The following is a 20,694-nucleotide window of genomic DNA, read 5'->3' on the forward strand; positions in this document are numbered from 1 at the left end:
CCATCCCCAGGCTTTGGGGGGGGGCTCTCACCACCATCCCCAGGCTTTGGGGGGGGGGCTCTCACCACCATCCCCAGGCTTTGGGTGGGGGGCTCTCACCACCATCCTTATGCTTTCAGGGGGGTGGAGGGGATCCCACAGCAACTTGTAGGGCTTGGAGCGCTGCATTGGGGATATAGGATCGAAGCCCTAACGGTTTGCAGCCCCTCTTCTTCCTTCCCCCTCCGTTCTCTTCCCCTCCTTGGCTCTTTGGATGCATTAAATGGATGCGGGGGCCCCAGCTCAGCCCCCCCTTCTCCTTTCCCCCCCCTCCCTGCAGCCACGCAGCTGCCTCGTATGCTGGCCGGGCGCCAAGCCCTGGCAGATGGCGCGGGGCCCATTAGACGTGCTTCATTCGATTCCCCCCCGTCCCAGCTCCCGCTATTTAATCAAATTAGAGGAAAAGTCAATTTGCTGGATTCTCAATTCTTCGCAGCCCTCCTCCTCCTCCTCCTCCTTCTTCTTCTCCTTCTCCCTTTTCCTTGCTCTCCCCAACCCCGTGCTGCCCATCGACCCCTCATGCACAGAAAGCAGATTTGGGGGTGGGGGTTGGGGTTGGGTTTGAGCAAAGGCTGGAGGGCAGCTGCCAGCACCCGTCAGGTTTTCCCCTTCCCTCTATTTCCCTTCTTTCCCCTCTCGTTGCCACCAATGTTGGCCAGTTGCTTCCAGCTCTGATGTAGGGCAGAGTCTATCCTTCCCCCACCACCCCCTCCAAGGAGCCCCATACCCACATGGGGGCTGAAGGGGCTGATGGCTGTGTGTATAGAGATGAGTATGGGGGGAAAGCACATGGCACAGGGGGAAGCAGGAGGAGAGAAGCAGCTCTGAGAAGCAGGAACTGGGGGCACAAAGGGAAAAAGAAGCTTTTTTTTTTTTTCCATCCATTCCCCCAACCTCCAAGAAAGAAAAAGAAAGAAGAAATTCTCAGCGTTGTGAGCAATAAGAGGAATAGAGACTGGTTTTCTCTGCCCTCTCTGGTGTGGGGGTGGGTTAGGGGTGGGCACAGAGCACCCATTCCCATCCTATCCAAGCTCTGTGTTGTACCAGGAGCTTTCCAGGAGCCCCAGCGCCCTCCTCTGCTTTCAGGGGCATCGAAACCAACCAAAATCAAAATGAAATGGTGGTTTCGGAATGAACAGTCGGGGTGGATGAAAATAGGCTGTAGGAAAGGTTCTCACGTAGATTTCGAGCTGCGTTTCGGTTTCTTTGCGCATTGAATTCCTGCGTTGAGAAATGGGAACCGCCTCCCAGTGGTGCCCTAAAAGGGCTCCATGGGATGCATTTGGGAAAGCTGATGTTCTCTTTTGCATCACGGAGCCAAGCAGAGCTGCTGAAGGCTGGCAGTGCTTTGTGCCGTCCTGCACAAGGGGCTGCCTCCCACCCCCCCACACACACCTCTTATTTACAATGGTTTGCAGCTGACCCCATGTGTGAGCACACGGAATGGGGCTGATGCGCTGCTGGGGGGGTTTGGGGTCCCTATGAGGGCTGTGGTTTGGGGTTGTGCTGCTATTGGAGTAGAGCAGCATGATTGAAGCACACTGCAGCGCAATGGAGCTGCACCTTGCAGGTTCACCGGCAGACACAGTTGGGATGCAGTGATGAGGTCCCCTGGGCTCGCTGTCCCCACCACCCCTGACCCATCCTATGCCCTTGGGTGCGGGTTTTGCATGCAGAAATGATGGGGTTTGTGGTTGCTCATAAAAAGCTATAACCACAGAAACGGGAACTGGAGCAGAGCACCGAAACTGGGGCCAGCACAGCCTGCTGGGTGCCATTCTGGGAAGGCAGAGGCTGCTGGGCTCAACCCCAGCCCTGAGCTGCTCCACTCGCTGCTGTCCCCATTGCTTTGTCCCTCTCTGTCACCCACGTGGGGTGCGCTGAGCCCTGGGATAATGCTCTGCTCCTCTCCCCCCTCTGCTTTGCAGGTGTATCCATCCAACTCAGGTGATGACTACAGCAGGGACCCGGCTGGATACACTCCCTCGAAACCTCCCAGCACTGTGTACCCCGGAGCCTTCTATATGGCAGGTGAGTGGCCAACAGGAGGGATTGTGCCGTGTTGATTCAGAGCTGGAGCAGCCCCGGGCCCTTCAGGGTGTGGTGGGGATGGGACTCATAGCAGCACCCCTAACCCAGCTCACAGCTCCTCCTTTCCTTCCAGATGGGCTCCACAACACGCCAGACCTGTGGAGCTCCCCTGGTGCCATGAGCCAGTCCAGCTACGGGGCCATGCTGGGCAGTTCCTCCTCCCCTCTCCCGCAGTCCGCCAGCTTCAACAGTTTACATCAGCACGAACGCATGGTAACATCACAGCACATCCTCAGCTGTCCCCCCTAAGAAGCCCCCCATTGGGGCCGGGTTGGTGGCTGAAGTCCCCTCACCCCCCTGTTCCTTCCTTCCAGAACTACCAGCTGCATTCAGGAGAGGTGAATGGTGGGCTGCCCTCTGTGTCAGGCTTCTCCTCTGCCTCCACCCCATACGGCGTCTCCAGCCACACGCCACCGATCAGCGGGGCCGACACCATGATGGGTACGTGCTCCCCCCATAGAACCCCACTGCCACACAGGGACCAAACTGCAAAGCCAAAGCCCTGAGATCAGGGGTGAGGGTGCCCATATCTGCTGATCCCTTTTGTGTCACACAGGGGGCACAGCTCATCCCTGCAGGAAGGGAATGGATGTGGGTTTTGTCAAGCAGCAGAGTGGGACGGGGGGGAGCCCGAGGTCTGTGGAATCAGCCCTTGGAGATGCTGTGATGTCATGAAGCCATTCATCCAAATCCCAAATGTACCATTCAGATGCTGCATTAAACCCCTGGGTGCTTTAATCTCTGACCCTGCTGAGCCCATTACAAAACGTGTTACTGAAAGTGAACTCGTGTTCACTGGGAAATGAGCATCCTGACCTGGATTCCTGGGGGGAGGTTTGTTCAGAGAAAGGAAAACAACATCGGGGAGGATTTATATGAGGTGCCTTGTCCCAGCAGCTCTCTGGTGCCCCAGCAGTGATGTCTGTGCCCTCTCTCAACAGGTAACAGAGGAACCACGGCTGGAAGCTCGGGAGACGCCCTTGGGAAGGCACTAGCTTCAGTAAGAGCTGCTGCACATCCCCGACTGTTCCCTGCCCCTGCAGACCTTCCTCTGCACCGAGGACCATCTAGGCAGTGGGAAGATGGACGCGTGAGAAGTTTGGGGGAACCTCTGCACCCTCAAACAAACACAGCTGCTACCCCGAGTCCTGGCGCTGTGCAAAAACCTCTTTGAGTAGATGGGGGAACATGAGGCAGCACGGGGCGTTATCACGGTCCCATGGGCAGACCCATACTCATCCAGCCCTCAGAGTGGGACTGGTGGGTCCTGGTGTCCAGTCCCTAAGTGTGCTGCTGCAAACTGGAGGGCACTGTCCCACTGAGAACAGCTGTGGGGCTGTCAGAGCACCCATTCAGCACGGGGACCTTTGCTTCTACCTGGTGCTTTGAGGGGGGGCTCAGCATTGCACCCCATGGTTATTTATGGGTGGCTCCTGCTTACCTTCAGCATGTGGGACCAAGAAGGGATAGTGCAGGGCAGAGGCACCAGGTGCTGGGATGAGATGGGGGCTGGGTTGAGCTGGGGGCTGGCAGTGGGGCAGGAGGGACACTCACACTCACAGCAGCGCTGGGGAAGGGGAGTTCTAACACAGGGCTGAGCGCTGCTGACCGTGCTCTGCTTCTCTCCCTCCAGATTTATTCCCCAGATCACTCTAGCAATAACTTTTCATCAAACCCCTCCACACCGGTCGGCTCCCCGCAGGGCCTTGCAGGTAGGTGACAGTTTTGTTCCTCATATAAAGAAGCCCACAGGTTTTGTTGCCCGGAGCTGTAAGGCACATCCCAGATCAGCTCCATAGAAACCTCCTTTAAAAATCCCACACTTGGGGCAAATCTCACCAACTCCCATTTGTTTTTAAAAGCAGGGGTGTGAGCTGAAGCATCTCTGCCACCCCCAAACTCCTGTGGGAGCCCCATTTCCATGCACCTCATCTCAGTGGGGCTCAGGAATGTTGTCCCTGGCTTTCCTTCCTATGGGATGAACCCAGTCAGAGCTGCTGCAAAACCATTTCAGTGCCCAATAAAGCCCAAACCCAGCCTGCTGCTCCGTGCCTCTGTGGCTCCATGCAGTGTTATGGTGTCCCTATGCATGCCGTGGTGGCTCAGCTTCCAGCCCCATCTAGTGGCTGCTGTGCCCAGTCCCAAGCTGTCCCTGTTTGTTCCCAGGCACATCCCAGTGGTCTCGAGCGGGCGGACAGGGTGCCTTATCTCCCAGCTACGAAGGGAGCCTCCACACTTTAGTAAGTGAAACGTCTCTTCTTCTCCTTCCATTGCATCCCTGGGGGTGGTGGGAAGCTTGTCCCCACGTCTGCCCTGCAGCCTAAGGGTTGTATTGCATGGGGCAGACATTAACAGATTTCTTTCTCTCTCCATCCCTTCTTTCCAGCAAAACAAAATGGAAGACAGGTTGGACGAAGCCATCCACGTGCTGAGGAATCACGCCGTGGGCCAGACAGCCACCATGCCAAGCAACCATGGGGACATGCACGGGCTTCTGGGCTCAGCACCCGCACACAGTGCTGCTGTGGGCAGCCTGGGCCAGGCCTTCCCTGCCTCCGTCATGTCCCTGGGGGGTCGGCACCCCAGCCTGGTGAGTGATGGATGGGGAGCGCTGTGGTGGGGGTGGGCATCCCAGGTACACAGGGTCCTGCACTGCTTCCCCCTTGTCTGGAGGTTGGTGACCACAGGAACATGTTCTGAGCGGGTCTGGGTCCCTTCCAGAGCGATCATCATTGCAGAACCTGGTGTGCTTTGCTGTGGTACAGAGCATTGTGCCCCGTGCTACAAACCAGCTGCAGCAGTGGGAACGTTTGCTCTGTGCTGCCAATCCCTGCCAGCTTAGTGCAGCCCCACGGGATGCAGGGTGCCCAATCCTCATCTGTGTGAGGTCTGTGCTGCCAGGATGCCCTCGCTCCTGTGGCATTGTATGGGCTGCAGAATCATTGGTGCCCTATGGAGGTGCATGCAGCCGGGCAGAACGTCCTGTGCAGCACACAAGCAGTGCTTTTCCATGGGATGGCAGCACTGCTGGGGGCTTCCCCCTTGGCTCTGCTGATGTGCAGGGCATGGAGCTGCAACCCAGCGCCCCGTAGCCCCCAGGGCAGGTTGGCTCTTCTCTCCTGCATGGAGGGTACGTGGCTCTGTGCTGGGGAACCTGTGCTGGCCCTGACACTTCCACCCCTCAAAGCTTGCTCTGCTCATTCTGCTGTAGGTGGGAGGAGGTCACCCTGAAGACGGGCTGTCCAGCACCCCCAGCATGCTCCACAACCATGTCACACTTCCATCACAGCCCAGCTCACTCCCCGACCTCAACAGGCAGCAGGACACGTACAGTGGTAAGGCAGCTCTGCACCTGGGCATGCATGAGTCCTTCTTGGGGTCACCCCACATCCAGCTCGGGGCTCCCCACAGAACTCAGTTCACCCTCTGCACTTTTCCCAGAGGTCCTTAATGTGGCTTCTGGCTCATCCTGCATGTTCCTGCCCCTCCAGCTGTGGGTACAGTGAGAGCCCAGGCACTGCACTGCTTGGGGAAGGGTGGGCTCTGGCTCTGGGAGACGTGAGTGGTGAAATGGGAGTGAAAGGGGAACAGCTGAATTGGAGACCCCCAAGCAGGGCGAGATGGGGATGTGGTGCTGCATGAATGGGGACTCCCAGCCCCCTCCAACCTCTGTGTTCCTTGGCAGGCTTGTCAGGGGGGCTGGGGCGAAGCAGCATCTCCTCTGGAACCAACGAGATAAAAAGGGAAGAGAAGGAGGATGAGGAGAACACATCAGTGGCGGATAACTCTGAAGAGGAGAAGAAGGAGCTGAAACCCACCCGGAATAGAACAAGGTGCTCTTTGAACAGGTCTCTCCCTTCACTTTGTACTGCTCTGAAGGCATTTGGCTTTGGGTACGGCCACAGTGACCTCCAGGCAACTGGGCTCAGTGTGGTGACACTGGGACCTCTCCTTGTGGTGCAGACCCCCTGCCCAGCCTCAGAGGAGTACAGCCTGGGGTCCCATGGCATTGGAACCAGCCGTGCCTTGGAGGGCTCCCAGTCACCTGCCCTGCTGTCTTTATGGCTGTGGGCTTTCCTCGTGCTCACAAAGCAGAGTTTTGGGACGTGCTCACTCAGGGCATTGCTCATGGCCGTGCCCAAGCAGTGCAGGCACTGAGCATCCCTGGGCGGAGAGGGAAGGCTCCAGCCCCTCCCTGCATCAGGCTGCTGTTCCATTTACTTTGGGCTCCTGTATCCCCCCCATCACAGCCAACCAGTCGTGGCAGTGGGTTAGGTGGGGGCCTGGCAGCGTGCTGGCCTGTCCCCAGCCTCGCCATCAGCTTGCTCACCTTCCCATCCAGCAGCCACCTCCTGCCCTCCACTCACAGGGGTCACCCCCAACACCTCCTCGGAGCCAGCACACACCTCCCAGCAACAGCTCACACCATAACCACAGAACACAGAGTCATTCAGGTCGGAAAAGCCCTCTCAGATCACCAGATCCAACCCCAACCCATCCCCACGTCCCCACATCTCCACAGTTCTTGAGCACCTCCTGGGACGGTGACCCCACCACCTCCCTGGGCAGCTGTGCCACTTCATCACCAGTTGTTTTGTTCTTTCTTTATTTGTCGTGTATACAAAACCAACCAGCCAACAAAAAAACTAAGGGAGGAAGAGGAAGAGCCTTAATGCTTCTCTCCGTGTCACTGTGCGTCCCCGTACCGCGGCTGGGGGACGTCTGGGTACCTCCGTGTGTGTTTTCTTTGTCTGCGAGTTGACCGGTGCTGAGAGTGCACGCGAGGAATGTCCCTGTCTCGTTCTTATTTTAAACCATTAGTCAAGATGAGGATGAGGAGGACGATCTTCTTCCCCCAGAGCAAAAAGCCGAGAGAGAAAGAGAAAGGAGGGTCGCCAATAATGCCCGTGAGCGCCTGCGGGTCCGTGACATCAACGAGGCCTTTAAAGAGCTCGGACGCATGTGCCAACTCCACCTAAACAGCGAAAAACCACAGACCAAACTGCTAATCCTCCACCAGGCCGTATCAGTCATACTGAACCTGGAGCAACAAGTTAGAGGTCAGTGAGGGTCCCGGAGTGGTGATATTTGACGTATCTGATCGGCACGGGGCTGTCTGTCTGTCTGTCTCTGTGACGTGTGCTGTGGTGCCTTGCGCTCTCTCTCCCCTTTGCCCTTGCATTCCCGAGGCTGTCGATGCCTTTATTATTATTATTATTATTATGAATTATTATTTTCTCCTTTTTTTTTTTTTTTAATTATTTTTCCTTTTTGGTTGCCTTTTTTGTTTGGTTTTTGGTCTCATCCCCCGCTGTTCTCTCTGCGCTCCCCATTGCCGTGCACTGCATGTTGCTCCCCCTCTCGGGGCACCCACAGCCCCGGGACAACCTCAGCCAGCACTAAAACCAAACCCACCCCAAACAAACAGCAAAACCCCACCACCCCAAACCCATTCCTCCCTGCAGCACAGGGAGCTGCTTCCTTCTCCTTCTCCCATCAAAGCACTGGGGGCTGCAGAGCTGCACCAAACAGCCTCACTCCCATCCACACCAGGAGCTCTGCGTGTGCACAGCGGAGCCCGGAGGTTCCAGTGGGCTTTGCTGCTTTGTTCCACACCTGCAGTGCATGCAGTGCATGCTGCCACCTCCCAGCGCAGGGCAGGTTAACCCCTTTCTCTCTGCAGAGGCTGTTGTAACACATGAACCCGTGGTCTGTGCCTGGCTGTGCTCCTCTCTGCTGGCCTCTGCTGTTGCATTGATGTTGGAGTCCTTTGTGCCTCTCTTCAGTTTGTAATTTTTTTTTTCCCTTTTTGCTTTCCATAACGTATATATATATATATATATTTTAAATTATTTTCCTGTCTCTTTTTTAATTTCCCCCTTTTTCCTTTTTGTTTTTATTTATTTATTTATTTTTAATTTCGAGTTTTTATTTTGATTTTTTTTTTTTTCCTTTTTATTTTGGTTCTGTTCTTTCCAATCTCCTACAGACAGTCCCCAGCCGTGACCTCTCGGTGGTCCCACTCTCTACCTTGTACTTGCTGCTTGCGGCCGGAGGCAGGAGCCAAGGGGTGGCTGGGAGGGGGGGGGAGGAAGAAGGGGGTCAGACAGAGTTGGCACCGTGTTCACTTTGGTCTCCCACGCTTGTCCCTTTTTAAACCCTTCTTGGACACAGCTGGGGACACACAGCGAGCCCCGCGTGCAGGTTTTAGCTCAGGCAGGTAGGGTGGCACCGCTCCATTGGTTCTGCTCTAGGATGGAGCTGATCCCGCATCCATCCGTGCCCTGGAGTCCCTGTGTGATCTCCGGGTGACTTTGTGCTGTGGTTGGTGGCAAATGGGACAGGCAGGAAGCCGAGGTGTTGCAGGGAGCCGTGGTGACACCGGGTGACACCAGGCTGTGTCCTCGTGGCGCTGTGCATCCTTAGGGGACAGCACGTGGCCCTACGGGGCTCCAGCAGCACAACCTGTGGTGTGTCTGAGTCAGCAGTGATAGCAGTGCCAATGTCACTGCTGGGGTGGCTGGAGGTGGCCTCGATATTCAGCCATCCCAGCTGCTGGAGAGGCAGCGGCTGTGCCAAGTGAGCACCGTGACAGCAAGGAGAGGACAGGACAGGGACAGGGCTGGCACCCAGGACCTCAGATAGGGGCGTCCCGGTGAGAATTTTTGCTCTGGGGGAGAAGGTCGTCTGTGCAGCACAGTGGGGGTCACAGCCTGCACACAGTGGGGGTCACAGGGCTGCGGCGATGCCATGGGGGATGGTGCTGCCAGCACGGTGCTGCCGGTGGCAGGAGCTCTCCCAGGATCCCATCCCTGCCTGGAAGAGAAAATTCCCCCTTCCAGGCTGCTGGGGGGGTTTGGGTTCTCTGGGATGAGCCAAGTTCAGTGTCCTTGAAATTGACCCACGGGTGCTTGGCCCCCACCGTGGTGCTACCTGCACCCATCAGAGGGTTGGGGCACAAAGCCTTCATTGGGATACTTGGCTGCAAATGTACAAAGAGGGGTTTGGGCATCATCTTGGGGCATAAACCCAACGTTTTGGGGCCGAGACGTGCCCAACATCCCCCAACTTTTGCAAACAAACCAGCAGTGACATCATGCACTGTCACCACTGCACCACCCACCCCATGCTGGCAGCACCTCCCATAGCTACAAAGGGGACAAACAGCCCCCGCAGCCCGGACCCCCCCTCAGCAGCACCCACAGCAATTGGCTTTGATAAACGAGGGCCGTTTGGGCCGCTTCCAGTGGACAGCAGGAGCACTACCAGCACGGCAACGTCTGCCCCCCTCCCGGAGCAACCCCCTGACTAACCCTGTGGTGCTGTGAACCCAGCAGTACAGACGAGGCCTTATCACTGGAGGACAAAGATCTGAGGGACCGGGAGAGGAGAATGGCCAATAACGCCAGGGAGAGGGTGCGCGTGCGGGACATTAACGAGGCCTTTAAGGAGCTGGGACGCATGTGTCAGATGCACTTAAAAACGGACAAAGCACAGACCAAACTGATCATCCTCCAGCAAGCGGTGCAGGTCATTCTGGGCCTGGAGCAGCAAGTACGAGGTATGGAAACTGCCAGAGGAGCAACTCGGGGTCTCTGTCCCCATTAATGCTCTGCGTGCGCGTGCATCTCTGCTGCCAGCTCTGCTTCACGTGCGCTGACCTTTCCAAAGCCACCAGCTGGGTTTGGCTTCTTGGAGCCTCTCTGTCCCTTTTGTGCTTATGGGAATTTGGTACCTGGATCCCTTTGGAAAACTCAGCTCTCAGCTTCGCTTTGCTTCGCTCCAACTGGGTGCGGGGTTTTGCTGGAGCGGAGCTGCAGGAGTGGGCAGAGGGCAGCTCCCACCTCGCATGTCCCGCTCTGTCCTGTGCCTCTATCCTCACTCTTGGGATGCTGCTGCCCAGACTGAGCTTTGCTCCCTTCCCCCCCATCCCTGCTGTTTTTGGCACAGAGCGCAATCTGAACCCCAAAGCGGCCTGTTTGAAACGTCGGGAAGAGGAGAAAGTGTCCGGAGTGGTGGGAGATCCCCAGATGACACTTTCAGCTTCACATCCTGGTCTCGGAGACGGTCACAACCCCGTTGGACACATGTAAAGGTACCATCCCTTGCCCTTCAATCCCAGTCGGGTCCATCCCACCATCACAAGCTGTGCTTGCAATGCTCCTCTTTGCCATCCCCGCTTTGGTGGATGAGCTGCCTGTATTTATCCCAAATAAGAACAAAAAAAGAGGCCAGGCCCAATCAAACAGCGAGCTGACATCTCAGCTGCCCCACAGCCACAATGAGCCCTCGGGGTGGGGATCCCACAGAGGTGACACTGCAGCATGGGGACACTGCTCTGTTCCTATTCTCAATCTGGGGCTTTTCTTGCTTTGATTTGTAGGTGGTTTTGTCCCTTTGGATACAGAGACCCGTCGGATGCAAACCTTCGCTGTGACCTGCCGCCATCCCAAACCCATATCACCTTCAATCCCTTCTCATACTGACACACGTGGACGGATCCCGACGTGACGTAAGGGGTGGAAAAAAAAAAACCCAACTCGGTCCGAAACGAAAACAAACCAACACAAAATTGCCTTAAGTATAAAGCGCGGAACAGCCGATAGTATCACTCAGTGCGGAGGGGGCGGCGTCTTCTCTTGGCTTGTTCACAAGCAGCCAGCAGCAAAATTGTGCCTAAGCTTAATCTCTTTCTCTCTCTTTCTCTCTTTTCTCTTTCAAACAAAAGGAACCTTAGCAACGACGAGGAGATTCTTTTTTTTTTTATGTAGAACAAATAATAGCGGCGCCTTTTGGGTTTCGGTTTTGGTTTCGGTTTCTTTATTGGTTTTTCTTTTTTAAGCTTCTTTTTGCGTATGTTTTGTAAGCGACAAAAAGGATTTGGTTTTTTATTTCTTTATTTTTTTGGGGGGTTTTATTGTTTTTGTATAAATAATGTCTTTGTACACCCCCCTCCTGTGTCCCCCCCCCCCCACGCTTTTCTGCTGCTGTTTCTATAGTTAACGTTGCATCTTTAGGATTCAACCAGAATATTAAAATTGTATTAAGAGAGACTGGATATAAAGAGAGGAATTCTCAGATTCGGCTCATGAAAAGCCACTAAAAGCGAATGTAGCCACAGCAAGGAGGTGTTGGTCCTTGCCCGGCTTGTACCTTCCATTACAAAAGAAACTCGTGCTCAATTCTCCATCTCTTTGCTTTGGCCACTTCTGATTTGGGATTAAGGAAATCAACCAGCAGCGTGCAGCAGCTCCCCCCCTTTCCCCCAGTCCCAGCATGGGGCTGGGCCGGATCCCCTTTGGTTCCTGTTGGGTGCTGACCCAGGAGCAGCGTGATGGGAGGACACAGAGCCTGGAAGGCAACAAGGCGCTGCCAAGGTAAGCAGAGCTGCAATGGATGGAAGCTGCCCACACCTGCAAGTGGCCGCCTGGAGCCCGAGGTGCTTCCAGGGGCAGAGCTGAACAAAGATGACCGAACAAAGCTGGAGGCACTGGGAAGAGGCAGATGGAACAGCAGCAGCAGTGGGGACACGGCGCCCGGTGATGTGGGAGCGGATGGACACACGGACACGGGCAGCTCAGCCCCCTGCCTGGCTGCAGTGTGATCCCATCCCCATTCCAGAGCTGCAGCCATTGGAAGTGGCAGCACTGCAGGAAGAGGGACGGCTCTGCATCCCGGAGCATGATCACACACTGTCCATCCTGCCATGGGGACGTGGGGCAGCCGATGCCATCTGCACACACAGGAAAGGAGGGCAGCAATGGGCATCCAACCTGCACAGCAATTCAGCTCTGAGCCGCTCCGGGTCACTGCAGATGTGCCCAGCAGGAGGAAACCCCAAAACACGAAGGCTGCAGGAGGTGCTGAACCCTTCTGAAGTTGGCAATGGAAGAGCATCCGCCGGGATTCTCTTGTTGTTGTTGTTGTTGTTGTTGTTGTTTCTTCCCTCTCCTTCGCCATAATTAACTTCCAAGATGTTTTCTGCTCACTTCTTCCCAGCTCGGTGTGCTGATGGTGTCAGCGCCCCGGGATGATGCTGTGCCCCATTGCAGCAGTGTCTGCTGTGCTCTAGAAATGGGGTCAGCTGCTTCCAAGGGGACCTGGGGGCACGTAGGGACAGCAAGCACAGCTGGGGCTCCAGCAGTAGGGTCTGTCTCTGTCCTTTGTTTTTGGGCCCTGTGCTCCTGTATTGCTTCAGTACAGGGAAAGGGAAGGGCTGGCAAGCAGCATTAGGTCCTGTGGCATTTCCTTGGTGTAAGCTGGTGCTTTGTAGCTCTGCTTTGTGCTCTAGCAAAGGTTGCTGGAAGCACTCGGGACGTTGCTCGTCTCCCCATGGCAATAGCTCAGAATGGGGCTCCTGCAGCAGCCCATGAGCTTGCCGGCTTACAGCACTCCTGCTCTGGGTTCTGCTTGTGGGGCGGCCCTACAGCAGAGCTGGATCCCCTTGGAGACCCCACAGCACTCCAGCCCTGCGAGCCCGAAACCATGCAGTAAGCTTTAGAAGTGCTTCCCTGACGTGTTGATTTAGCAACAAGAATTTGAGGTGGTGGTCGTGTACAGATGGATCGAAAGAAAAAATCTCCTATTTTAAAAGAAAAAAAATTACTATAAAATAATAATAATCCATAAGCTGTCAGCAAAATAGAAATGTTCTTGTTGGCAAAACGAGCTGACTTCATGGCAGGGCACAGAGAAAAGCCCTTGTGCTGTGCTGGAGCTCGGGGAGGTTTTGGTGCTTCTCTTATGCATGGGGCAGCACAGTGGGGACATTGCATTGCTGTGCCTGTGTGTCTCACTGTGCAGTGCTGAGCTATGGGGCAGGAGATGGGGCATAGCTGGGGCTGGGTGCTGTGCAGGAGGTTGGGGTCTGTTTGTTTGGCTATTGGGAGTTTTTGCGTTGTCTGGATAAGAAAAGCACAGTTGTGATGTGAGACCTTCATAGCCGTCATTTGGGTGAGCGATGACACGGTGTGATGGTTCCTTTGAGGTTATGGGATTTCCCCAGGAGTCTGCAATTTCAGCTTCAGTGCAGAAGCCTCTCAAAGCTGCGTCGTGTCTGAAGCCAGCAGAGCCCTCACCCCCCTCAGCTGAGGCCCTTGAGAAGCTTCTAACACCCATCCCCTTCTATCCCAGAGTATTGCCTTTATGGAGTGATGTCTCAGTGGAGCCTGCAGCCCCGCTGCGTGCTGTGCCAGCCCCTGGCTTGGGGCTTTAGAATAGAGCTGGGGATGGGGAGGTGAAGCAGCATTGGGCTGGGACAAGCAGAGAGCCCCACATACAGTATGGCCGACCCACAGCATGTCACGGCTGCTGGATCCCCCCATTCCTGCTTAACACCAGCACTAGCAAGACCTGATTGCTGCACCACAGGCTTGCACGAGGTCTTTGCCCTGTTAAATCCTATGCAACCCCCCTCTCCTCTCCCTCAGGGCTCTGCAGGTCCCAGCCCAGCCCCTTCTCTCTGCTCTCTGCCCCGCTGCTCTCAGGGTGCAGCATCATTTCCAGCAGCTCCAAAAGCATTTCCAGACCTGTGCCCTGAGACTGTGGGTCGGATGAGTGGCGAGAAGCAGGAGCAGCCCCCAGCAGTGAGCTGGGGAAGGCAGGCCTGTCCTAGAGCTCCTCGTGCACGCTTCCCCCTCCTGTGCCTTTGTGCGGTGCTCCTCCAGCATCCTCCATCCTGCAGTGGTTGGCAGTGGAGCTCTGCAGGCTGCTCTGCTGGCACAACAGTTTGGCTGCTGTTCCTTGGGTAGGAGCAGGGGCTCAGTGCCACTATTTCTGTCCCCGGATCCTGTGCCACCAGCCCAGCAGTGCATGGAGGGCAGAGAAAACCCCTCTCACCCCTTACACCATTCACACACACAGTGGGGAAGCAATGGGGTTATATACCCCAACCCAATGTGTGCTGAGGGTACAGCAGAGCATCCCCACAGCCGTGCCCTCCTTCCCCCATATCCCCAAACCACCCCAAAAGCCACCAGCATCCCAGCAAACAACAGCAGCACAGGGACATGGGGGACGGCCACGTGTTGGGTTGTGGGGTGAGAAGGGCACCAAGTGTTTAAGAGGGGGGGGTGGGTGGGATTAATTCGTTTTCCAAGGCAAAACGAAGCACATCCATCCCATGGTTGCTCTTTCTATATATTTTTATAGGACAGGGCGGGATGGGAGATGCCTGCAGAAGTTATTTTTAAGCCCCATTGAAAAGGTTTAGGTTGCTTTTGGGGTGGGGTTTTGTTTTGGGGGGGGGGGGTCTTGAAATAAGAAAGAAAACGGTCCTTGCTTTCGATGTCTATGCTGCCTACCTGTAAATCCAGATGTACTTAAGTGGCTGAAATCCTTGTTCTTAAATCAGATACACATTATAGTTTTGAACTATATATATAGTAAATATATATATATATATGCCTAACCCAGCAGAAATAAGAAAAAAAGAAAAAAAAAGATAAGTAAAGTATTTGGGGGTGGGGAACCGCGTTGTTCTTTGAAATGAATCACAATTTGGGGGATGAAATTGTGTTTCTGAGTGCCTCGAGATAAGAATTGTTTTCATTTTTTTAAATAATTTTATACAAGTGTCCAAACAGCTGGCTGGATTATTTGGAGTTTTTAAATAATCCTAACTTTTTTAAAGTAGATTTTGAGAACTGTCCTGTATATAACAGTAATGTAGCAATAAATGTGACATTTTATAACAATATTCCTTTTTTTTCTTTAATAATCCCCCTCACCCATCATGTCTGGCTTTCAGATGTTGTGTATCTATGGATGAAAAGCTGTAATAAAGGTGTTACCTTGGACTCAATCTGCACAAGAAAAAGACAAGGAGACCCAGCAGGATTCAGTTCTGTGCTCTGGGCAATGGGTTCAGCCCAAACCCAGCACCACAAAGCCTGGTATTGCCTTATATAGATATATATGACCCACATCCACCTTGTGCTTGTAGGGGGGCGTCTTAATCCTCCTTTGCTCATCACCTATGGGCAAATAGAGCTGTTTCACTTGGTGTCTCCTTATCCCCCTTTCTGTGTCCCATCCCAGGGGCTGACCCCATGTCCTTCCCCTTGTTCAGCATTGCTGGGAGCCATTCCATCCCCCATATCATTTCTATGCACTCCAACATGTCCATGTCTCTCCTGTACTGATGACTCCACATCTGGACACATTGCCATGTCCCCAGGGCTCACCTGCATGGGGATAGGACCAACACCCCGCACCTTTACCCTTATACAGGGGTAGGTTCAGCCCTCAGGGCCTGTGTTCCTTCTCCATCATAGACACAGTGTGTGGACAAGGAAAACACCCCACAGCCTCCATCCTCACTGCATCACAGTGACATAGGCCATCCCCCATGTCCTTGCCATGCTATGAGGACAAGCCTGACTCCTCCAGCTCATCTCTTTGCTCCACCACGAGGTGGGTACTTAGATTAGGAGGCCTAACCTCCAACCCTACAGCACTATGGCCTAATCTACAGCACTGTAGGGATTCACAGCACTACACACATCTGCAGGCCTCAGGCCTGAGGCCTACACGGGATGAAGTAGGCCCCGTTGCCATGACAACACCATTTACACTCAGGCAGCGCAGCGGGCAGCCGGGTTTAGGGTCCTTCTACACTCGGCGTCGCATAGGCGCATGCGTAGAGGGGGTGACTTTGAGGCGACGAGATGCTGAGCAAGTTGGTTGGGCCGCGGTACGTTCAGCTGCTGCAGAACTGGTGAGAGACGGGACGGGTCGGGTCGGGTCGGGTCGTAGGCCGCACCTCAGGCCGGGGGGGGACGGGATGGGGGGGGATACGAGGCCCCTGTGGGGTGTACGGGGCCCCTGTGGGGTGTACGGGGCCCCTGTGGGGGTTACGAGGCCCCTGTGGGGTGTACGAGGCCCCTGTGGGGGATACGAGGCCTCTGTGGGGTTATGAGGCCTCAGGTGGTTCTTTCCCCCCTTGAAGCAGCTCTATGTCCCCTTATGGGAAGGCCTCAAGCTCTTTGAAGGCCCTTTTTAAGTGTGTCCTTTAAATAAAAGCATTAACCCCTTCCTATGTAACATCTTGGCTATACCCTTTATGTGCATGGGGTTCCTTTAAGGATACTTCCTATATAGTCCTTAACTGTTCCTATGTAACCTATGTCCCTTATGTGCATGAGGTTCCTTCAAGGTTACTTGCTATATAGCCCTTAATTGAGGTGAATTGCCCACATCCCTTTACCAAACCTTTCCCAATGGAGAATTGAAGCTGTTCACCCCTTTCTGTGTCTCCTTTAGGACTCCCACCCTGGTTACGTGGGGTGCTGTAGGTGGAACCGGTGTGATATGGATCACGGATTGGAAACTCGTCCTTCAGTACGTCCCTTACATCGGTGGGAAGTATAAAGCTGAAGATTGAGCTTCCCTCTGATGGTAAGGGCTGGTTGTGCAGCTGAAGTCCTAGAGCTGCTTCGATGTGATCATAGAATGGCCTGGGTTGAAAAGGGACCACAATGATCACCCAGTTCCAACCCCCTGCTGTGTGCTGGGTCACCAACCACCAGCCCAGGCTGCCCAGATCCACATCCAGCCTGGCTTTGAATACCTCAAAGGCTGGTTGATGTGTTGGCCTGTTCCTCCAGCTCCACATTTGCACTCTTATTATTGGTTTTTAACAGGCAGCGCTTCACAGGGTTTCAGAAGGATGAAATATTACCAAGAATATCATTTTCCAATGGTTATTTTGTATAGAACTGTGCTGTGGTTCTTGACATTGAGCCCTCCAGGGTAAATTAGGACTCTGAGTAGATCCCTTTACTTCTAATCTTAGCTATATTGGCTTAAAGGTCAAGACTTTGTTGTTAGACCTATTCAGCTGCTTCATTCTATATTCCATTCTGTGTTTCTATAATTCTATTCCTTGCTGCAGATACGACTAATTTGCTTTATTTTAAAGACACTGAGAGGAAAAGGCTGAGGAAAAACCCTCATATTGTGCAATTAATCCACACATTAAGGGGTTTTCTATGCTTATAAATGACCTGAGCCAGCAGTGGGAACGTGGATCCATCCTGACACCACAGCTTATATTCTCTGTTTTCAACTAAGAGTATTGCTGTGTGTGAGTACCTGGAGAAGGGATATTGCTGTAGAGGAGGAGGCTGTTCCTGTGTTGCCCTCTGGTTCCTTTAAAAGAGACATAAAAGCCTCCATTCTGGTGTTGGCTCCTATAGCAGAGATTTCAGTCTGGCTGTTCTTAGGGGTTTATTGATGGCTGTGTGTAGTGTTAGCTGCTGTACTATGCAGGAAGTAAGTGCCTCTTAATGTCTGCTTTGTGTTTGTTGTAGGGGATGTATTGCTGGATTGGTTTGGAGCCTTCTGCTGAGATCCCTGCTTTGAGGTGAACTCGAAATGCTCAGCACAAATCCTACAAGAGGTTTTGGTGCCACATTGTGACCACTTGGTTGTGAACTCATCCCTTCCACAGCTGATCTTGGCCTAAAGCAAGTAATTTATGAAGCCAATGTACAAAATAAACCAAGTGAACAATACGTTGGTGTTGCTGTGTTACCTTCTTTGCCTGCATTTTGTGTTTTTAAGCTTGTTTGAAGGCCCCGAGGACGATGTGCATAGGTTTGCTTTGTTTCCTCAGGCACCGACTGCTGTAGTTGTTGCTCACTCCTATTCATGCTGCTGTGGTTTGTGAACTACATTTAACACAGTGTTGATTGCAGCATCTCTTTAGGGAAGCTTTTCTCTTGCTTGTGGTGACAGTGTTGCTTTTAGGGTTGAAGGCTTTGGAGTGACACTGTTTTTAAGTGGAATACTGTTGTATAATATGGTGTCACTGGGTGGGATGCTTGAACTGCCTAACAGAATTAATTGCTTTAGTATTAGTGTTAACTATCACCTCACTGGCTGGAGCTGTGCTCCTGAACTCCAGGCTGCCTCCTGAGAGCTAAAGGCCCTGTCAAATGCTGTGCTGCACATAGAGATGTTGATCCATTCTCACTTGGAAGTGGGAGTTAGATGAGGCCATTCTCCATCACCACACTAAGATCAGAGCTGAGCACTCAGTCTGTGCTCTTAACCTGCTCAGCATGTCTAGACACGACGGACACAACGTGCTGCCTTCAATCCTGACCTGGTTTGGGCTCATCCCTGTGGGCGGACGATCCTGTTCCTGCTGCTTTGAGGAGCCTTCAGAAGGGCTCAGGCTGCGGGCCCATCTCTGCTTCCCTTTGCTCTCCTGTATCTCTGAGTTCTCCAGTCACCATCAGCAAGGACCCAGCAGCAGCAGTGGGTTGCATTGGGAGGTACTTAGATTCCAAACCCCAGCTGCCTGCACAGGCAGGGCAAGAAACGCCTGGACTTTGGATTTATTTACCCTTTGGAGACGGTTCAGCTGCTTGTGTTTGCTGCTGCGTTTCAAACGAGGCAGTGTCACATGCGGGTGGGAAGAGATTAGTGTCGAGACAAAGAGCTGCGAGAGGGAACTCTTGTGTCACAAGCAGGAGAGCTCCGCTAGAGGGCACAGCGATGGCTGAGCAGGAACCCAACGTTGGGATGGTCTGGATGTGGATGTCCTGGAGCTTCACATCTACCCTTCACCCTCTGTATCTCAGCATCATTCCCAAGGGAGGACCAGCATATTTTCCCCTTGAGCTGCAGAGTTACAGCCCGAACTTCTCATTCAGACCCAGCAGGGTGAACACCTTGTCTCTTTTCCAGCTTCTCTTGCAATGCAGTGAGCATTGAGCAGGTTGGTATCTCCAGGTCGATATCTCCATCCCCACCTGCAGCACCAACCTGTGCAGTCTGTCCTTAAGTAAAAAGCCATTGAGGACCATCCAGTTGCTGTACACAGGGCTGTGGGGTTCAGGCTCTGCTTCCAGCACAGCAGCTTTGCAGCTTCTCTTCATTATTTCCCCATTTGCTGTGCTGAAAAAGGGATGAATTTGGGAATGCTGGGGTGAATTTGGGATTGCTTTGCCTCACTTCCTATGGTTCATCCATTAACCTTTATTCTTGGTGGAGCAGCTGTGCTTCAGTATGATGAGGAAGGGGGGGAATAATAGGCAAAGGGGAAGTAGGTTGATGAAAAACGATGTGGTTTTGGTCAGTGCTGGTGGTTAAAGCTGTGTGTGCTTGAGATTGTGCAGGGAATAACGGCAGGAGGGTGAGATGCTTCCTGGGTTTGTTCATTCAAACATAAAGCCAAGAGGAACGAGGCCGGTGCTGTGGAATGGGAGCTTCTGTGCTGATTAAAGGCACAATCTCCTACTGCCAGGTGTCTGAAATGGAAAGTTCTTCCTGTATGAGCAATTGCACCCATGGGCACAACCACCCCTATGAGGCCATTGTGAGCTTCTCCCCTTGCACCCAGGGCCGGGTTTCCTCTGGTCCCCAACACCCATCTCACATCCTTCCTTGTGTTTATAACGAATGAGCCACATTTTGGTGCCTTTATTTGCTTAATTAAAACGACAGCGGCTCTTTTTCTTTGCACAGATGTGAACCAAAGGCAGAGCTGGGAGATGCAACAGGATGAAGAAGCTCTATAGCAGCCTGTCCTGCACTGCGTGTCCTGCATGGCCATCCATATCCCACATCTTTGGTGACTCATCTGTGCCCTATATCACACATGGGGTCCTATTGGTGATGTCCCACCCATGCCCCATGTCCTTGGTGGCCCATTCAGTCCCCATGTCCTGCATAGCCTACCCATGTGGTCACATCCTTGGTGGCCCCATTGACTCCCCATGTCCCATATGGATCCACATCCTTGGTGGCCCATTGACTCCCCATGTCCCATATGGGGTCCACGTCCTTGCTGGCCCATTGACTCCCCATATGGCCCATTCACACCCCATATTCCTGATAGCCATTCCGTGCCCTATACCCTGTGTGGTTTATCCCCCCATTATTGATGGTTCATCCCTCACCCCCATCCTTCACAGCCTGTCCATGGGGCCGTATTGATGACCCATCCATCCCCCATCTTTATGGTGGCCCTACATCCTGCACTGTTTATCCATGGGGCCCCAACCCATTAGTGGCCCATTCACTCCCTATGTCCTGCATAGATCCATGTCCTTGATGGCCAACCACACGCTGCTGGTTCATCCCTCACCCCCAAACGATCCTTTACATCCCATCCACGTTGATCACCCATCCCATTCATGATTCCCCATCCCTTCCCTGCCTCCTACATCACTCCCACGTGTTCCCATTCACAGCCCATTCATTCCCCAAGTGCTTTATGGTGGCCCATCTCTGTGCCCTAAATACCGTCCATATCCTCCCTTCCTAAGCTCCATCCTTCAGGCCATGCCCTCAATGCCCACCCACCCCCCTCGACCCCCCTGTTGTCCCTCCCCTTCTCTCTCTGTGTGTGCTCAGCCCGGGTGGGCGCTGCGGAGCGGGGCCGGGGCTGCAGGGGGCGTGAGCGGGCGGGGGGCGGGGGGCGAACGGGGTTGAACGGGCAGAGCGGAGGGAACCGACGGAGGGGGGGGAACGATGCCCAAAGCGGCGCTACCGGGACAGCGAGGGGGGGCACGGCGCCAGGCGGTGGGGTAAGGCTGGGGGGAGAGGGGATGG

At 53.9% G+C, this 20,694-nt stretch overlaps 3 protein-coding genes across 23 annotated transcripts in view; all 3 read left to right on the forward strand.

Moving 5' to 3' along the window:
- Positions 1 to 14,827, forward strand: part of TCF3 (transcription factor 3) — a 54,044-nt gene extending 39,217 nt beyond the window's left edge. For 5 of the 20 annotated variants that reach the window (XM_015886498.2, XM_015886499.2, XM_015886500.2 and 2 more), the window contains 12 exons: positions 1,968 to 2,070; positions 2,204 to 2,343; positions 2,445 to 2,571; positions 3,072 to 3,220; positions 3,764 to 3,842; positions 4,297 to 4,370; positions 4,517 to 4,720; positions 5,342 to 5,465; positions 5,816 to 5,978; positions 6,952 to 7,190; positions 10,081 to 10,225; positions 10,514 to 14,827. In XM_015886498.2, coding sequence (XP_015741984.1) covers positions 1,968 to 2,070; positions 2,204 to 2,343; positions 2,445 to 2,571; positions 3,072 to 3,220; positions 3,764 to 3,842; positions 4,297 to 4,370; positions 4,517 to 4,720; positions 5,342 to 5,465; positions 5,816 to 5,978; positions 6,952 to 7,190; positions 10,081 to 10,223 — 1,545 coding nt within the window. In that variant the 3' untranslated portion in view covers positions 10,224 to 10,225; positions 10,514 to 14,827. Of the gene's footprint in view, positions 1 to 1,967; positions 2,071 to 2,203; positions 2,344 to 2,444; positions 2,572 to 3,071; positions 3,221 to 3,763; positions 3,843 to 4,296; positions 4,371 to 4,516; positions 4,721 to 5,341; positions 5,466 to 5,815; positions 5,979 to 6,951; positions 7,191 to 9,464; positions 9,692 to 10,080; positions 10,226 to 10,513 lie in introns of all 20 variants that reach the window. The other 15 variants (XM_015886509.2, XM_015886510.2, XM_015886511.2 and 12 more) reach the window with 11 other exon arrangements.
- Positions 14,828 to 15,715: 888 nt separating this feature from the next.
- On the forward strand, positions 15,716 to 17,645 carry LOC107325536 (cytochrome b-c1 complex subunit 10). 2 transcript variants are annotated; one of them, XM_015886518.1, is made up of 3 exons: positions 15,716 to 15,847; positions 16,393 to 16,527; positions 17,442 to 17,645. In XM_015886518.1, exons 1-2 carry the CDS (start codon positions 15,798 to 15,800, stop codon positions 16,511 to 16,513), a joined length of 171 nt encoding a protein of 56 aa, XP_015742004.1. In that variant the 5' UTR covers positions 15,716 to 15,797; the 3' UTR covers positions 16,514 to 16,527; positions 17,442 to 17,645. The 2 variants fall into 2 exon arrangements, with proteins under 2 accessions (XP_015742004.1, XP_032296943.1); XM_032441052.1 differs by having other exon boundaries at positions 17,445 to 17,645.
- Positions 17,646 to 20,598: 2,953 nt separating this feature from the next.
- The window catches only part of MBD3 (methyl-CpG binding domain protein 3), a 12,722-nt gene continuing 12,626 nt past the window's right edge, over positions 20,599 to 20,694 (forward strand). Inside the window, exon 1 of the mRNA XM_015886735.2 lies at positions 20,599 to 20,669. Within this exon, the coding sequence (XP_015742221.1) occupies positions 20,614 to 20,669 (56 nt within the window). The 5' untranslated portion in view covers positions 20,599 to 20,613. The remainder of the gene's footprint in view (positions 20,670 to 20,694) is intronic.

This window comes from Coturnix japonica, chromosome 28 (genome assembly GCF_001577835.2).
Source record: "Coturnix japonica isolate 7356 chromosome 28, Coturnix japonica 2.1, whole genome shotgun sequence".
Taxonomy (NCBI): Eukaryota; Metazoa; Chordata; class Aves; order Galliformes; family Phasianidae; genus Coturnix; species Coturnix japonica.